The sequence below is a fragment of the Lepidochelys kempii genome, chromosome 26 (genome assembly GCF_965140265.1).
Source record: "Lepidochelys kempii isolate rLepKem1 chromosome 26, rLepKem1.hap2, whole genome shotgun sequence".
Lineage (NCBI taxonomy): Eukaryota > Metazoa > Chordata > Testudines > Cheloniidae > Lepidochelys > Lepidochelys kempii.
The window spans coordinates 10,914,211-10,931,194 of NC_133281.1; the positions used below are offsets into that span (position 1 = coordinate 10,914,211).

The window sequence follows — 16,984 nt, forward strand, 5'->3', positions numbered from 1 at the left end:
TTGGAGCCCTTTGCTAAGAGAGTTTTTCCTTCTCCTGTTATTTTCACTGGAGATTTTTTTTTCTTCTAATGTTGTGTTTGTTGTTAGCATTTGTTAAGCCTGAGACTAAGCACACCGTCAGCACCTTGGAAGGTGTAGGGAACTTGTACATAAAACTTGGGGCGGCTTTTCTCTCTGAAAACCTGGCCTCACTATCACCTACCTGTGTGCACTGTGATTACACAGACAGTTTCACCATGCTCTATCGGGGAGGCCCAGATAGCCAAAGGTATCTAGCGCCTATTGAGACCTTTGAGGATCTGGGCTTGGAGTCTCTTCCATTGGGACTGTCTCGGTAACCCATAGAGAGACAAGGAAGGTGAGGGAATATCTTTTATTGGACCAACAGCCGTCGGTGAGAGAGACAAGCTTTCGAGCCACACAGAGCTCTTCTTCAGGTCCGGGAAATGAACTCCCAAATGCAAAATGCAGGGTGGAACAGATTGTTTGGCATAAGTAGTTAGCACATATTGTAAGGGACCCTTTAAGGTACGCCGCCTATTGGTAATCCACGCACGCTCAGTGGGTGGCTGAGCCATAGGTAGAGGCTGATGAGCTTGCTACAGCATTCCTGAATAGGGGTGGCTTTACTTTTTATGCTTTTCATGCTTTTTACATCCAGAAGTCCCAGGCTCTGGCCCTACTGCTGAATACCCAGCCAGGGGTAGGGTGCTACACTGTGCCTGAATAAATGTGCTCCTGTTGTTACCTAAACCTGTATCTGCAGCTTATCTGTTTTCTTACTGACACAATGGGACTCATACAGCATGTCAGTCACTAGAAGCATGAACAGCTGAGCGGCTAGCAGCACTGAAGAGAATCCTTGCGGGGGAAATGTGTCCAAAGAACTTTTTGTCACAGCTCAGGGCAACTGCAGCTGTATTTCCCTTCAGTGATTCAGCAAGGGTCCCCCAGTCTTGGCTTTCAGCTCCCCAGATGTTGCCCCTTTGGGTGGAGACATATGTCACTCTCCCTTCTGATTGGAGTATTCCCAAGCAGGACAGTTCCCTCCCTTCACTATGTTATTCCCGGCACAGGCAGGTTGCCCTAGGACACCTGCTTGCTTTCTCTTTAGAGACGGATAACATTGTAATTTCTACAGTTTACCACACAGTTCTTTCTAAGCAAGCCTACTTTATGCATAAGATAAAAAACATTCCAGAGAAAACATATTACAATCCATAAAAGAACCCACACGTATGCTAATAAACTTACCAGAGTTCATCCCAGCTCTCGCATGGGTTCTGGCAAGTGCAGTCTTTTAATACCCCACCCTAAAGGAATCCTTGTGGTTACAAGTTCGTCAAAGCTGCAGCTCAGAACAAGCCCCCTCATAACATGCTCAGTTCCCTTTTTATACAGTTCAGGGTCTTTGAACTGGAGTTTCCCAAAGCAGGTAGTTAGTATACAAAAGGCTAATGTAGTGCCCATCTTTTAAAAAGGGAAGAAGGAGGATCCTGGGAACTACAGGCCAGTCAGCCTCACCTCAGTCCCTGGAAAAATCATGGAGCAGGTCCTCAAGGAATCAATTCTGAAGCACTTAGAGGAGAGGAAAGTGATCAGGAACAGTCAACATGGATCAGGAACAGTCAACAACACCAAGGGCAAGTCATGCCTGACTAATCTAATTGTCTTCTATGACGAGATAACTGGCTCTGTGGATGAGGGGAAAGCGGTGGACGTGTTGTTCCTTGACTTTAGCAAAGCTTTTGACAAGGTCTCCCACAGTATTCTTGTCAGCAAGTTAAAGAAGTATGGGCTGGATGAATGGACTATAAGGTGGACAGAAAGTTGGCTAGATTGTCGGGCTCGACAGGTAGTGATCAATGGCTCCATGTCTAGTTGGCAGTCGGTATCAAGCAGAGTGCCCCAAGGGTCTGTCCTGGGGCTGGTTTTGTTCAATATCTTCATAAATGATCTGGAGGATGGTGTGGATTGCACCCTCAGCAAGTTTGCAGATGACACTAAACTGGGAGGAGAGGTAGATACACTGGAGGGTAGGGATAGGATACAGAGGAACCTAGAGAAATTAGAGGATTGGGCCAAAAGAAAACTGATGAGGTTCAACAAGGACAAGTGCAGAGTCCTGCACTTAGGATGGAAGAATCCCATGCACGCTACAGACTAGGGACCGAATGGCTCGGCAGCAGTTCTGCAGAAAAAGACCTAGGAGTTAGTGGACGAAAAGCTGGATATGAGTCAACAGTGTGCCGTTGTTGCCAAGAAGGCCAATGGCATTTTGGGATATATAAGTAGGGGCATTGCTAGCAGATCGAGGGACGTGATCGTTTTCCCTCTATTGGACATTGGTGAGGCCTCATCTGGAGTACTGTGTCCAGTTTTGGACAAGAAGGATGTGGAAAAACTGGAAAGAGTCCAGTGGAGGACAACAAAAATGATTAGGGGACTGGAACACATGACTTATGAGGCGAGGCTGAGGGAACTGGGATTGTTTAGTCTGCGGAAGAGAAGAATGAGGGGGGATTTGATAGCTGCTTTCAACTACCTGAAAGGGGGTTCCAAAGAGGATGGATCTAGACTGTTCTCAATGGTAGCAGATGACAGAACAAGGAGTAACGGTCTCAAGTTGCAGTGGGGGAGGTTTAGGTTGGATATTAGGAAAAACTTTTTCACTAGGAGGGTGGTGAAACACTGGAATGCGTTACCTAGGGAGGTGGTGGAATCTCCTTCCTTAGAAGTTTTTAAGGTGAGGCTTGACAAAGCTCTGGCTGGGGTGATTTAGCTGGGGATTGGTCCTGCTTTGAGCAGGGGATTGGACTAGATGACCTCCTGAGGTCCCTTCCAACCCTGATATTCTATGATTCTATGATTGTATGATTCTATGAAAAGATCTCTCACCTCAGGGAATATCTCCAAAGGGTTGGCTTCAGAGCGGGAGAATTTGCATTCCCCTCACTTCAAGGTATTTCCTAAGGAAATCCACTTCACACTGTAGCGTTCCAAAAAGACCTTTAAACTTCCTTTGACCTTCCAGAGATTGAATTAATCTTGTCTTTCTGGTAAAGCAGTTCAATACAATTTCACAGGCGCACATAAATATTTGCATTTGTAATACAATGAATTCCAAAGGTGTTAACCCTAATTCAATAAGGTTTAACATCATTCAGTAAAATTTATCTTAATTTCATAAGGTTTGTTTGGGATATTGTCAATCTGTCACACTTTCAACCATCCCAAACCAAAGAGAATTCCAGGGATGCATTCAGTGTTATCCAAAGCTTTCAAAGCAATTGCTGTCTGGTTTAAATTCAGAGCTGGTTTGCAGACATAACTACAGAACTTGTAACCCTGCAATCAGTATTGTCCAGCAAAGGTCTGAGTAACCCGATTTCTCCACACAAGTGACTGTTGACGGAGAGGATATATTCTCACATAGTTGAGTGATTGGTGGGACCCAACAGGAAGTGTTAGCGCTGGATACTTTTTAATTTTGCTACTATGAATTTTTGGCTTCCTGGTCTAAAGAGCACATAATGGCCATTGTGCACGCAGCATCTCTCAACGTGCTCTGGCAGAGAAGCACGCAACATAACTCAGCAACTTCAAAGAGCTGCTGAGATTAAGAAGAAAGACATTCTGATGTTTAGTGTTTCAAATCCTGCAATTACTTTAAATGCAAAGATACAGCTAATGTGGGTCTGTGCACCAGACAAAGAGATGTACCAAAAAACAATGCGGTTTCCCCATCTTTATTTTATTTATGCAGGTGCGTGAGGCACTGTTGGGCTGGGAGTTGTCATGATGGAAGATGATTTGATCTGGCTTGCAGTCTAGTAATGATTGCAGTGTTCTGGGAGTCAAAGACTCCAGGAGCCAGATCCTCAGCTGGTGTAACCTGGAGCAGCTCTATTCACACTACACAAGTGGAGGATTTGACTCCAGGGGTTTTATTCCTGGCTCTGTCACAATTTACCATGTGTTGATCTGGTGGTCCCTTACAGGCTATGTCCACACTGCAGCTGAGAGCATGCTTCCCAGTGTGGATAGACAGACATGCACTAGCTCTGTTCGAGTTAGCCTGCTAAAAGTAGCAGTGTGTACATTATGGCATGCCCGACTACAAGCCCAGCCAACACTTGGGTGGCTAGCCCATGCCACCACGTCCATGCTGCTGTTTTTAGCATACTGGCTTGAGCGGAGCTAGTGTGAGTCTGTCTGCCTGGGGTGGGAGGCTCGCTCCCAGCTGCAGTGTAGACAGAACCAAATATGACTCCATGATTTAGGGCAGGTCTTGTGGGGCATAAGTGTTTAGGTGGAGATAGAGGCGGTTAGGGACTATTTAGAAAAGCTGGACGTGCACAAGTCCATGGGGCCGGACGAGTTGCATCCGAGAGTGCTGAAGGAATTGGCGGCTGTGATTGCAGAGCCACTGGCCATTATCTTTGAAAACTCGTGGCGAACCGGGGAAGTCCCGGATGACTGGAAAAAGGCTAATGTAGTGCCAATCTTTAAAAAAGGGAAGAAGGAAGATCCTGGGAACTACAGGCCAGTCAGCCTCACCTCAGTCCCTGGAAAAATCATGGAGCAGGTCCTCAAAGAATCAATCCTGAAGCACTTGCATGAGAGGAAAGTGATCAGGAACAGCCAGCATGGATTCACCAAGGGAAGGTCATGCCTGACTAATCTAATCGCCTTTTATGATGAGATTACTGGTTCTGTGGATGAAGGGAAAGCAGTGGATGTATTGTTTCTTGACTTTAGCAAAGCTTTTGACACGGTCTCCCATAGTATTCTTGTCAGCAAGTTAAGGAAGTATGGGCTGGATGAATGCACTATAAGGTGGGTAGAAAGCTGGCTAAATTGTCGGGCTCAACGGGTAGTGATCAATGGCTCCATGTCTAGTTGGCAGCCGGTATCAAGTGGAGTGCCCCAAGGGTCGGTCCTGGGGCCGGTTTTATTCAATATCTTCATAAATGATCTGGAGGATGGTGTGGATTGCACTCTCAGCAAATTTGCGGATGATACTAAACTGGGAGGAGTGGTAGATACGCTGGAGGGGAGGGATAGGATACAGAAGGACCTAGACCAATTGGAAGATTGGGCCAAAAGGAATCTGATGAGGTTCAATAAGGATAAGTGCAGGGTCCTGCACTTAGGACGGAAGAACCCAATGCACAGCTACAGACTAGGGACCGAATGGCTAGGCAGCAGTTCTGCGGAAAAGGACCTAGGGGTGACAGTGGACGAGAAGCTGGATATGAGTCAGCAGTGTGCCCTTGTTGCCAAGAAGGCCAATGGCATTTTGGGATGTATAAGTAGGGGCATAGCGAGCAGATCGAGGGACGTGATCGTTCCCCTCTATTCGACATTGGTGAGGCCTCATCTGGAGTACTGTGTCCAGTTTTGGGCCCCACACTTCAAGAAGGATGTGGATAAATTGGAGAGAGTCCAGCGAAGGGCAACAAAAATGATTAGGGGACTGGAACACATGAGTTATGAGGAGAGGCTGAGGGAGCTGGGATTGTTTAGCCTGCAGAAGAGAAGAATGAGGGGGGATTTGATAGCTGCTTTCAACTACCTGAAAGGGGGTTCCAAAGAGGATGGCTCGAGACTGTTCTCAATGGTAGCAGATGACAGAACGAGGAGTAATGGTCTCAAGTTGCAGTGGGGGAGGTTTAGATTGGATATTAGGAAAAACTTTTTCACTAAGAGGGTGGTGAAACACTGGAATGCGTTACCTAGGGAGGTGGTAGAATCTCCTTCCTTAGAGGTTTTTAAGGTCAGGCTTGACAAAGCCCTGGCTGGGATGATTTAACTGGGAATTGGTCCTGCTTTGAGCAGGGGGTTGGACTAGATGACCTTCTGGGGTCCCTTCCAACCCTGATATTCTATGATTCTATGATTCTAGGTGCTGGGGTTTTGGGCACTAAAAAGGGTATCCATATTGTGAGTGTCATTCTTATGTTGGAAAATGCCTTTGATCAGACAGCACTTTCCTCCAGGGCGTAGAATTCTGTAAACCTGATTCTCATTTACCCTAAGACCACTTTACATCACTTTAGCAGCATAAAGCAGCCTTAAATATAGTTTCCTCCCACCTTGGGCCCCCTTTACACCACCTTTACATTGCCTTAATGTTAAAGAGAACCAGTGCCCTCTATCTTGGAATATAATTGACATAAATCTTTTAAAGTTCAGAATCTGAAAACTTCTTTAGAAACCTTTAGAAAATTAGTGGAAATTGAGGCTGTGCTCAGCAATTCCCAGGATCAGGCCCAGAAAAGAAGGCAAACATTCTGACAAAGTATATTTTATTGGACACCATTACCATTATTGAGCCCAATCCTGAAAGGGGGACGGCCACTGGAAGCAACACATTGCCTGCAGAGGGGATCGGGCCCCCTTCTCTCTGTTTTTCTAAAAATAAATGGAAGATGGATTCAGCCTAGTGAAATCTGATGTTTTTAGCATGCTGTAGATAGCTCTCTCCCCCATAGAAAACCTGGTAACCACTCATCTCCAGCATGTAACAATGCTAATTCCTTAAGTGGCAGCATTACATTTACAGTAAGAATTTTTCCCCCCAAACTCTTGGCAAAAATAAGACAAGAGGAATTCTTGCATCAGCAGATTTAAAAGCTGAGGCCAGATGGCTTTGCATTGCAAGGACAACACATTATACTGCAACAATGAAGAACGAGCAGCAGTGCTTTCAGAAATCTGCCCAAGGTTTTATTTGAAAGGACGTCTGAGGCAGATTGGAGACACCCTCGCTGTTGGCGAAGGAAGACTTTTATCAGCTCAAGATTTCTGATTGATTTACCTCAAGATCACCAATGCTGTCCCCCGGATAGTACAGAGCACAGGGGGGCCTGGATGAAGGACAGATGGTTTAAATGACAAAGATCCAAGTAATGCCAATCAGAAGAGCGAAAAGGCTTGAAGAGCTAGTAAGCACCCGATCGCCCTCTGATTGGAGTATATGCCCTTCAGCAGTTAAGGTTGAATGCACTCGTGCGGGTATGCCAGACTCTTTGCTGGCCTTGGTGGATTAAAAACACACATGCTTCCACTCCAGCTGGTAAGAAGGCTCCAGCTATTCCTAGTGGATGAACACCTGGCTATTGGACTTGACTGCAACTCCCTCCGAAGGAGAGATGTTATGATGTACTTCTGGCATTTGATTTTGGAGCTAATTTTTCCCCACCATTGTGACACCTTCTCTCCCCAAGGCGTTCAGGCACTGTCATTACGACACTCAGGAAAGAGAACCAGAAAGACTGCCACAGTATGCACCCTCTCCCCAGAGCTCCGACCTGTTCTTTCCACGCTGTATCAGCCTTTTCACCCGAGCCGTAAGGTCATTCCCGGCACGGCACCAGGGCCAAGCCACCAGCCAGCCCGTAATTGGATAATGCTTACGTCTGTTGTCGTCTTACCCACATTCACCAAAACAAACACACACAAGAAAGTCCTGGAAAGAAAGGCGCATTCAGCAGCACATTTATGACAGGCTGAAGGTGATGATTATCACTGTCAAGGGAAGTCTGCTTGCAAACCACGCAGGCTCCTATGTCCTCTTCTTGGAGGAATTTAACTCACTACATGGAGGCCTCTGTTGAGCCATCAGATGAAAGCTTCTGTTCATCTCTCCCCCTTGAACTGCTTTGCTCTGCCCCAAACCATCTCCCAGGCACTTGCTTGCGCATTCCTGGAGCCAGAGAATAGCTGGTAGTGGCTCCTCCACAAAACTGTTGGCACCAGCATTTATCAGTGTTTATTGACCTTTTCCTGTTCGTTTCCTCTCTCTTCCTGAAAGGGCTTGTTGAGAGATGGTAAAATAGACCCCAAGACTCTGCTCTGAATTTTTTGCAGACACCCAAGCAGGAAATGTATTTCTGAAAAAAGCCAGGGGCCAGTTGTGCACCTGCACATTTCGTTCAGCCCCCTCACTAGTGACCGGGGGTTGCAGAGTGGGAGGGAAAGGAACTTTCCAGGAAAGAGAAGGAAGCAAGACGTGTAAAAGAAAATCGATTGGGCGTCTTTGGAAGCAGGGGAGAAGTGGGTTTTATGCAGGGAAGGTGAGGATTTAAATAGCCAAACTGAATTTGAAACATATAGGCAGAATGGCGGACCGGTGCGGCAAACCTGATTAAAGCAGGGGATAGCAAGAAGTCAGCTCCCCCTTGAAGTTGCCAACAAAGTTATGAATGTCACAGCATACACAACTCCTAAATATATCCATGCACCAGTTAGAACTACAGACATACTGACATCCTCCGAGGTGGTGTTAGAGTCTGATGGCTCTCTCATGGATTGATCATCAATACAGGGATAGTCCCTGCTGGAGTTTTCCCATAGGAAGCTTAATTTTCTGGCTCTGGGTACCTTTTTTTATAATAAGAAAAGGAGTACTTGTGGAGCATAAGCTTTCGTGAGCTACAGCTCACTTCATTGGATGCATCCGATGAAGTGAGCTGTAGCTCACGAAAGCTTATGCTCCAATAAATTGGTCAGTCTCTAAGGTGCCACAAGTCCTCCTTTTCTTTTTGCGAATACAGACTAACACGGCTGTTACTCTGAAACCTTGTTTTATAATGTGATTCTGTCTATACCTCCATGCTGCGCGTGTACATGAAAGCATCAGCCCTCTCTTTTCTTTTTGGTCTGTGTCCCCAGAAACATAAAGAACCCCTAATTCTACAGGCTGTGTAGGTTCTCTTTATTCTCATTAACATTGACGCCCCACCTGTATCCTGTGGTTAAGACACATGTTGGAGACAAATGCGCTTTTACAGCATTTTTATCATTTAAAATTAATCTTCTGACTACATTTTTGCAATATTACCACTTGGTATATCTTTTCCCATAATCTTAAGGCACTGGGTTATTCCTCGGGCATTTATTTACGTCAGCATTTCTTATCTCCAAGGCCTAAAATAGCTAAGCTAAAATTTTGCAGGCCTCAGCCTACAGGTTCTTGCATTTCAGCTTGTCTTACTTATATCTAGTACATAATTCCCTCTAAATACTGATCAACTTCTATAATTCTACACATTAACTCTATTTAACATACAATGAATATATATAATATAACATGTTAATTAATCGTAACATCACACAATAAATAATAAATTAAAATGATTGGCTACACGTCATAGAAAGTGCTATGGGATTTATAATGAACTCACATGTCAAAGACCACCGTCTTCATATCTCAGCTAGAGACGGCATCTCCAGCAGCACAACACACTTCTCACCACAAGGGGGCATTGGTTGAAAGAGAGGTAACATGACTTTACAGTTAAGGCAGTGGACTATATAATCCAGGGGTCTGGATTCAATTTCTGGCTCTGCCACAGAATTACCTGCATGACCTTGGGCAAGTCTTTTAATCTCTCTGTACCATAGTGTCTCATCTGTCAAATGGGGATAATAGCGTTTCCTTTGTCTGTCATACCTGTTCAGATCTGGTACTGTCTCTTCCTATTGTGTGTTTGTAGTGCCCAGCACAGTGAGGTCCTGATCTCAGCCGGGGCCTCTAGGTGTTACTCTAATACGGCAAATACAAATAAGAATACTAGGGGTCTGTCTACCTGCCATCAGAGATGTGACTGCAGCACATGTAGACATACCTGAACTAGCTCTGAACTAACTAGATCGAATAGCAATAGCAGTGAAGCTGTGACAAGCCCATCCAGGTCCCTGGGTATGTCCAGCAGGTGGCTAGCTCATGCTGCCATGGCTTCACTGCTGTTGTTATTGAGCTAGCTAGATCAAAGCAGGACCCCTTTGATTTTACAGAGAAGAGTGCTCCCTTGTAAATCACTGATATTACTTCATGTGATACCTTGCTTTTCCCTAATGGTCTCCCATCCAATTGTTGACCTATCCCGACTTGTCTTAGTTTAGGAGATCTAAGAAGCCCAAACAGTAGAGCTGAAGGGACGGAAAGTTGAATGCTTTGGGTTTACTTTAGGTTAAGGAGAACACTTGAGTGGCTGAAGCTGCCGGTCGGTCAGCAATTTTTTTTTTATAGTGACATGAAGAGACAGCCTATAAAAAATAAGCTAAAACAAGCACGAATCTCTTACTCAGCCTTTAATCTTAAGTGTTTCTGATCTTTCTCAAGACAGCCAGGTAACTGAGAAATATGGCATCCAGCTAAGTTAATAGGCACCACATGTTCCATGATTGTTTCATTCTGCCCTCAGCAACATAAATCCATTTGTCCAGAGCCAGCTGGCCTGGCTGAAATATATAATATTACAAACAAAGAATTTCTCCTGAGCTAATTCTGTAACAAATATATTTGTTTCATTTGCTATAAAAAAATCCTGAATTTTCAGATTTAATTTCAGGAGAAATTCTCTGTTTCCAAACAGCAGTTATGTTCATGCACGGGAAACTACAGCGGGCAGCAAGTGATGGAGTTGAAAGTCACCATCTGCGTTGCACAGGCTGGCAGCCAGAGCACAGACAGCAAAGAGCGAGCAGACCTGAACCCTGGTCAGGAGTGAACCTCAGGAGAGTCATCCCAGCACTGGGCTTGTGCCTTACCCATCTTGGGGCAGCTGGGCTTCAGTTTGGCCCCCAGCACTGGTTAGGGCATCATTTCTGTGGTACTTGTGGCAACTGGGGAATAGTGAGTGCAAAGGACTACTCACTAGGGTTGCCACCTTTCCAATTGCTGGTAACTGGACCCCCTCAAGGCCCTGACCCTGCCCCGCCTTTTCCCCTCAAGGCCCCTCCCCTGCTGTGCCTCTTCCATAGGCCCCGCCTGTTGCTCCGCCTCTTCTCCCAAGGCCCCACCCCCATCGCTTGCTCCTCTCCATCCCTCCCCTCTTTGCTCACTGGATCATCTCCACCTCCCTCCCCACCCCAGCTAGGCTCCCTTTGCTCGGGGCTGGGACAGGAGCTGCTACAGCCTGACAAGGAGCCTGCCTGCAGGTAGGAGGCAACCCAAGGTGAGCAGGGGCTGGCGTGGGTTAATGACCCGGCACCTCCCCCTGCCCCACAGTAACTGGGCTTTTGGTGTCTGGCAGTACATCTGACCGGACACTGCCAGGTCCCCTTTTCAATGGACTTTCCGGTTAAAAACTGAGCACCTGGCATTCCTACAATTCACACATGCCTCTTCCTGCCCCATATGGCCCCTAGCATGCCTCCTGCCGAGGGACTGCAAACACAGCGAGGCTATCTTTCCATGTGCTGGAGAGACCCTTGGAGTCAGGGCTATTTCCTTAGGGTGTCTCACTGCCCCTTTGTTCCCAGAGCACAGGACAGAATTCCCACTGTGGACTGCTAGGGCAGGTAAACGCAAGAGCATGGGAGCCCTCTGCCCGCAGAACTACTCCCCAGAGCCAGTGGGAGCTCCACCCATCCAGGGCTTGCCGGCTTGGTCTTGGTTGCTGAGGAGAATCTTATGCCAACTGTTGGAGTCTGCAAAATTGAGCAAAAAGTCTCCTGAGAACAGGTTGTCTCACCGGATTGGTAGGGCTGCCCTCTTCTGGTCACACCAGCACTCCCATGAGAACAGCCTTTCTCAAGGCAATTTGGTGCTTTGAGGGGAAAGAGGCAACGTGACTGGAAGACATTGGGAAGGAGGAGACAGTGAGTTCTAATCCAGGCTCCGCTATTGGCCTTCCACTACCCATATTTTGCCACTCTGTGCCTCAGTTTCCTCTGCTGTAAAATGGGGATAATAATGCCCAGCCATGTGGGGCGGGGGGGAGGGGGTTGTCAATGGCTATACAGTGCCTTGAACGTGGAAAGTGGTGCATAAATGTTATTCTGGTGGGGCTCCCGCAGTGCAGAGGCCACTGTGAAAATAATTATTAAGGCAGGGAAGAGGGGAAGGTGTCCAAGCGTTTTCATATCTGTTCAAATTCAGTTTGAATTCTTGCCCTACATAGTTCAGATGTCCCTAGGGGAGCTTGAATTATCCTTATGTCAACCACAAATAAGGTTCTCTCAGGTCAGGGTTGAAGAACGTGGAGCCGAGTACAAAATATGAGACAAAGATCTTGATTTTTTTGTCACCTGGAGCTGGATCTCTGGCTCCAAAAATGTATCTGTGTCAGTGTCTTCTTTTATATTTAATTTAACTCCAGTTCCATCTAAAGCAGATATTTGGGGTGGAAAGATGCCAACTTTTAAACAGTCGCTTTCCAACTTCCTGAAACGCACATGGATTTTCAGGGTTCCCGTTTTCCTATTGCTGCTGGGCCAAAGCCTGAAAATCCTTACTCAGCTCTGACTCAGTTCTTACACAAGAAAAATTCCCGTTACCATCAGTGGAAGGGTGGTCTGAACAAGGACTGACTCATGACTGAGCAAGGACTTCAGTTTTTGGCATTATTAACTGAGAAGGATGGATGGGGGGGCTAAAGCATGGCAGTGGGACTCCTGACCTTTGGGCTCTATTTGTGACTCTGCCATCAACTTGCTGTCTGAGCTTATTTATGGCCTGTGCTATACAGGAGGTGAGACCAGATGATCGCAATCATAGAATATCAGGGTTGGAAGGGACCACACAGGAGGTCATCTAGTCCAACCCCCTGCTCAAAGCAGGACCAATCCCCGATTTTTGCCCCAGATCCCTAAATGGCCCCCTCAAGGATTGAACTAGCAGCCCTGGGTTTAGCAGGCCAATGCTCAAACCCCTGAGCTATCCCCTTCTGGCCTCTGAATCTATGGAAGTCACCCCTCTGTGCTTCAGATTCTTCTTAGCGTATGCACAACATGCCTCAGGGGGCATGTGACCAGGATTCACCACTGAATTTGGTCTGCTGGTTGACTCATTAGCTTTTCTGGCCCAGTGCAGTGCGACGTGAATGCTGATCCGTGCTCTGCTGTACCTCAGATTGTAAAATAGGGACAGTGATACTAATGGGCCCAGACCTGTGATCCATCTGCCTTTCTCTGTATATTTGTGCTTCCTTTGTTTTAGCTACGCATATGTCCTTTTGAATTTCTGTCCAAGTCTGAAGCACATCAAGGGTGTTTTCCGTGCTTGTGTTGCAAAATTGTCTGTGCCTACGAATCATGTAAACAGCCCCATCCTGCAGTGGGCTTGTGACTCTTACTTTCCAAGCCTATGCTGTAGCCTTTCGGGGGGGAGGGAGAAAAGGGTGATATTTTTGTTGTTGTTTTGACAGACACGCCTCCTTTCAAGGTCTGAAAAGACTCTCAGAGCTAATAAGGGGCTTGCGGGGAAGATTTCTTAAGTCTTGGCATTTCCTGTTGTGAGAAGTCCAGTTTGTGCTGAAAGAAAGAAAGAAAGATGCTGAAGGAAAATATTTGGATGGCTTTGATCCCAATTTGAAAAAATAAAAATCCTCATGGAAAAATTCATGCAGAGATATTAAGTTCTTATGTTTCAGCAAAGAGAGAGAGGCTTCAGCAAAGAAGAAACTTGCAGTTCTTAGTTAATCATTAGCTTTTCTTTAGAACAGGTCAAAATTTTTCAACTGAAAAACAAAATTGACAAAAGAATGCCTGTGTTTGGAAATAAAAAATTTAGTTTCCTTTTAAATTTTCTGTTTTTTCAATGAAAAACTAAAAATGTTGGACTGGGGTTTTTTTTAGTTTAAAAATGTTTTTTTCTTGGTTTTTGATTTTTGAAAGCTGAAGAGTTTTTGGTTTTTGATCAAAACCCTGGGAAATTCTTGTGAACAATTTAGAAATAAAAGAGAGAAATGTTTTCATGGAAAATGCACCCTTTTCTAACCAGCTTTGCTTTCCTGCTTTGCCAATTCACAGCCCAGTTTGAGAATCATGGAAATTACATACCATGAGGGTCATTTAGTGCATTGCCCGGGGACCAGTGCAGGATTGTCACCTACTACATCGGGGTTCTCAAACTTTTGTATTGGTGAGCCTTTTCACACCACAAGCCTCTGAATGTGACCCTAAGACCCTTATAAATTAAAAACATATTTTCATATTTAACACCATTATAAATGCTGGAGGCAAAGCAGGGTTTGGGGATGGAGGCTGACAGCTCGTGACCCCCATGTAATAACCTTGCAACCCCCTGAGGCGTCACCCTTCTAGGGCTTTCTCCAGTTCGTTTTTAAAGAATTAAGGCAATAGAGTCTCAGTCACTTACCTTGAGGGGGACTTTACCACGCTTTAATAGAATTCACTGGGCCAAATCCTAATGCCTTTACTTAGACCTTGATTCTGCCCGTGTTTCCCTTTAACAGTGAACAGTCCCACCGACTTCAAAGGAACTACTCACTGTGTAAAGCTAAGCATATGCTTAAGCTTTTGCAGGATCAGGATCTCCATTTTTACCCAGTGGGCCGAATTCTCTGCTGGCATAAGTCCAGTAAAGTCACTGAAGTCATGCCAGCAGAGTGTTTGTGTCTATCTTTAAAGGGCAGCCTCCCTAGTGGATTACACAAGTCAAAGATCATTATTAGGACTGTCTTCTAATATTCAGCCTACATTTGCACACTTGCATCCTGGTCTTCTTGGTAAAGTCATCTTGAACCACTTCAGAGCATGCTTCTCCCTCCTTGGTATGTACACCCCAGTAGTTATCTTTTATTTCCATTTGGACAAGCAAGTTGTTTGAATCCCTAACAGAGTGAATCCCTCTTGCCTCTTAGTTTTTTACCCTTTCTGTTCTCTGAGATCCTTAGTGTGCTGACACTTGTCTTGTATCGAGTGTGCATAGTGGGCCACTCTGGTATATGTACCCTTAAGAACATAAAAACAGCCATACTGGGTCAGACCAAAGGTCCATCTAGCCCAATGCCAATGCCAATGCCAGGTGCCCCAGAGGGAATGAACAGAACAGGGAATCATCAAGTGATCCAACCCCTGTCGCCCATTCCCAGCAACTGGCAAACCGAAGCTAGGGACACCATCCTAACCAATCCTAAACAGACTTATCTGCTGCAGAAGGGTTCCACCAACATTGGAAATAAGTCCCCCGATCTGCTCCTTGTTGCCACTGACAGCCAGCATAGGGACCCAGAGCAGCACCCAGAAGGCCCCAGGATTGGGGGAGTGCAAAGATGTTTTAAAGCCACTTTCATGCCTCCTTCCTGAGCTATGCCGAGTGCTTTTTGGCCATACCTCAGGATCTGGCCCAGTATTCCTTCTTCTTCTTTCTTCTGTTTTAAGGCAATCTCAACCAAATTTCAAGCAATGATTTTGCAACTTGAAAACATTATGGGATCAACCCATTTACTTCTCAGAATTCAGAGATGATGCAAGACAGATTCTCTTTCAAACAAAACACGTTGTTTTGCTGGGGCAGGATTGTACCTGTCAAGTGGTGTTATTTCATTGCCCAAACGATATCTTCTACACAGGAATGCACATCCCCTGAAAAATAACCACTAAAAGACCTAGACCCCTTTACAGCTCTCTGCCACTTAGGGCGTGTCTACACAGCAAAAGCTATGCATGAGCTGGCTTGAGTCCAGCTAGCCGGCAATATAACAATGAAAATCACATAGTGCAGGCTAGTGAGCCGAGCACATATCCAGGGTCCATGCCGGGTTTACACGACCTGCACTGAAGCCCACGCTGCACTGTTTTCACTGCTGTTGCTACCAGAGCTAGTTGGATTCAAGTGAGCTTCAGTAAGCTAACCCCTGTACAGCTTTTGCTGGCTCAACATCACCTGTGTAAAGGGGTCTTATAGTCTGTTTGCACTTTACTGAGTCATCCATTTCCATATGCATGTCATTTGCGTCCACTGACAACGCAACCTCGTGATGTATCTATCTCCTTTCTGTTTGATAGGAAGAAGATGACGATGGCCTTCCTAAGAAGAAGTGGCCAACGGTTGATGCTTCTTACTATGGTGGGCGAGGTGTTGGTGGCATTAAAAGGATGGAGGTAAATCAATATTTGCTTACGTACCTGGAAAACTCACTTGTAAACTCAGCCACAAGACCCTTCTGCCATTCTCCCAGAGGGACACAAAGAGGAGGTGTGACCTCTCTGTCTGGGATGCCAGCGTTAATTGGAAGTAACTCCACTGAGGTCAAAGCAAGTATATGGAACCTCTGGAAATCAGGGCATTTATTCAGGAATCCCATTGAAATTCAATACGAGTTAGGCATCTACCCTTCTTAGGCTCTCCTTTGAAAATTCCAACTGACATATGGGTTTAGGAGCCTAACTTTAGACACCCATCTTTGAAAATGTTGGTGTAAGTCACTGATCGTTCTTCAGTGGGCTCTGTGAATGCTTTGGTTTGGTCTCTTGGGTTTTGTTGACTGCTTATCTCTACCAGTGACTAGTTTCTGTTCATAAGGGATGATCAGATTTTTTCTCCACCCAAAATGGCTTTTCTAGTAAATGGAAATTTCCATTTTCATCAAGATTTTTTTTTTCAAACCCCGCCTCTCCCAAAAATTCAAAATGAAAAACTTGAAAGTTTTTCCAAACTCTGCATTTTTTCATTTCATTCTGCTGGGGAACATACCACTTTCTCTTGCTTTCTTGTGACTGGCTCCTTTGAGAGGAATTGGGACCAGCCCTCCCTGAACCATAATGACCTGCCTCCCAGCCTAAAAAGGCAGAACTAATTGGGGTCAGGTGACAGCCTGAGAAATACCTGGGCCTCATAAAAAGGCTGAGAACTCCAAGTTCTCCACAGGGAGAAAATTTGGCTTCTGTGGAAAGCCCTGAAGTAGGGTCTGAAAGACGGAGGCGATTTCATGGAAGCAGCCTGGGAATCAGGGCTCTGTGCCCTCTTGTATGACATCTGAGGCCTGGTCTACATAAGGAAGTTAGTTCAGTATAACTACATTGCTCAGAAGTGTGAAATAAGCCCCTGTGTAGACAGCAATAGGCCAATGGGAGAATTATCCTGTCAACCTTGCCTCTCAGGGAGGTGGAGTACCTACACTGGCGGGAGAACCCCTCCCATGGGTGTAGGTAGTGTCTTCACTGAAGCACCTCATTGGTGCAGTTGCAGCGTTTTAAGTGTAGACAAGCCTTAAGCCACTTTGGT

The 16,984-nt window shown here is 45.7% G+C and overlaps 1 protein-coding gene across 2 annotated transcripts in view; it reads left to right on the top strand.

The window, feature by feature from the left end:
* The window catches only part of ANTXR1 (ANTXR cell adhesion molecule 1), a 181,147-nt gene that overhangs the window by 106,659 nt on the left and 57,504 nt on the right, over positions 1-16,984 (top strand). For both annotated transcript variants that reach the window (XM_073325259.1, XM_073325260.1), the window contains one exon: positions 15,766-15,861. In XM_073325259.1, coding sequence (XP_073181360.1) covers positions 15,766-15,861 — 96 coding nt within the window. The remainder of the gene's footprint in view (positions 1-15,765; positions 15,862-16,984) is intronic.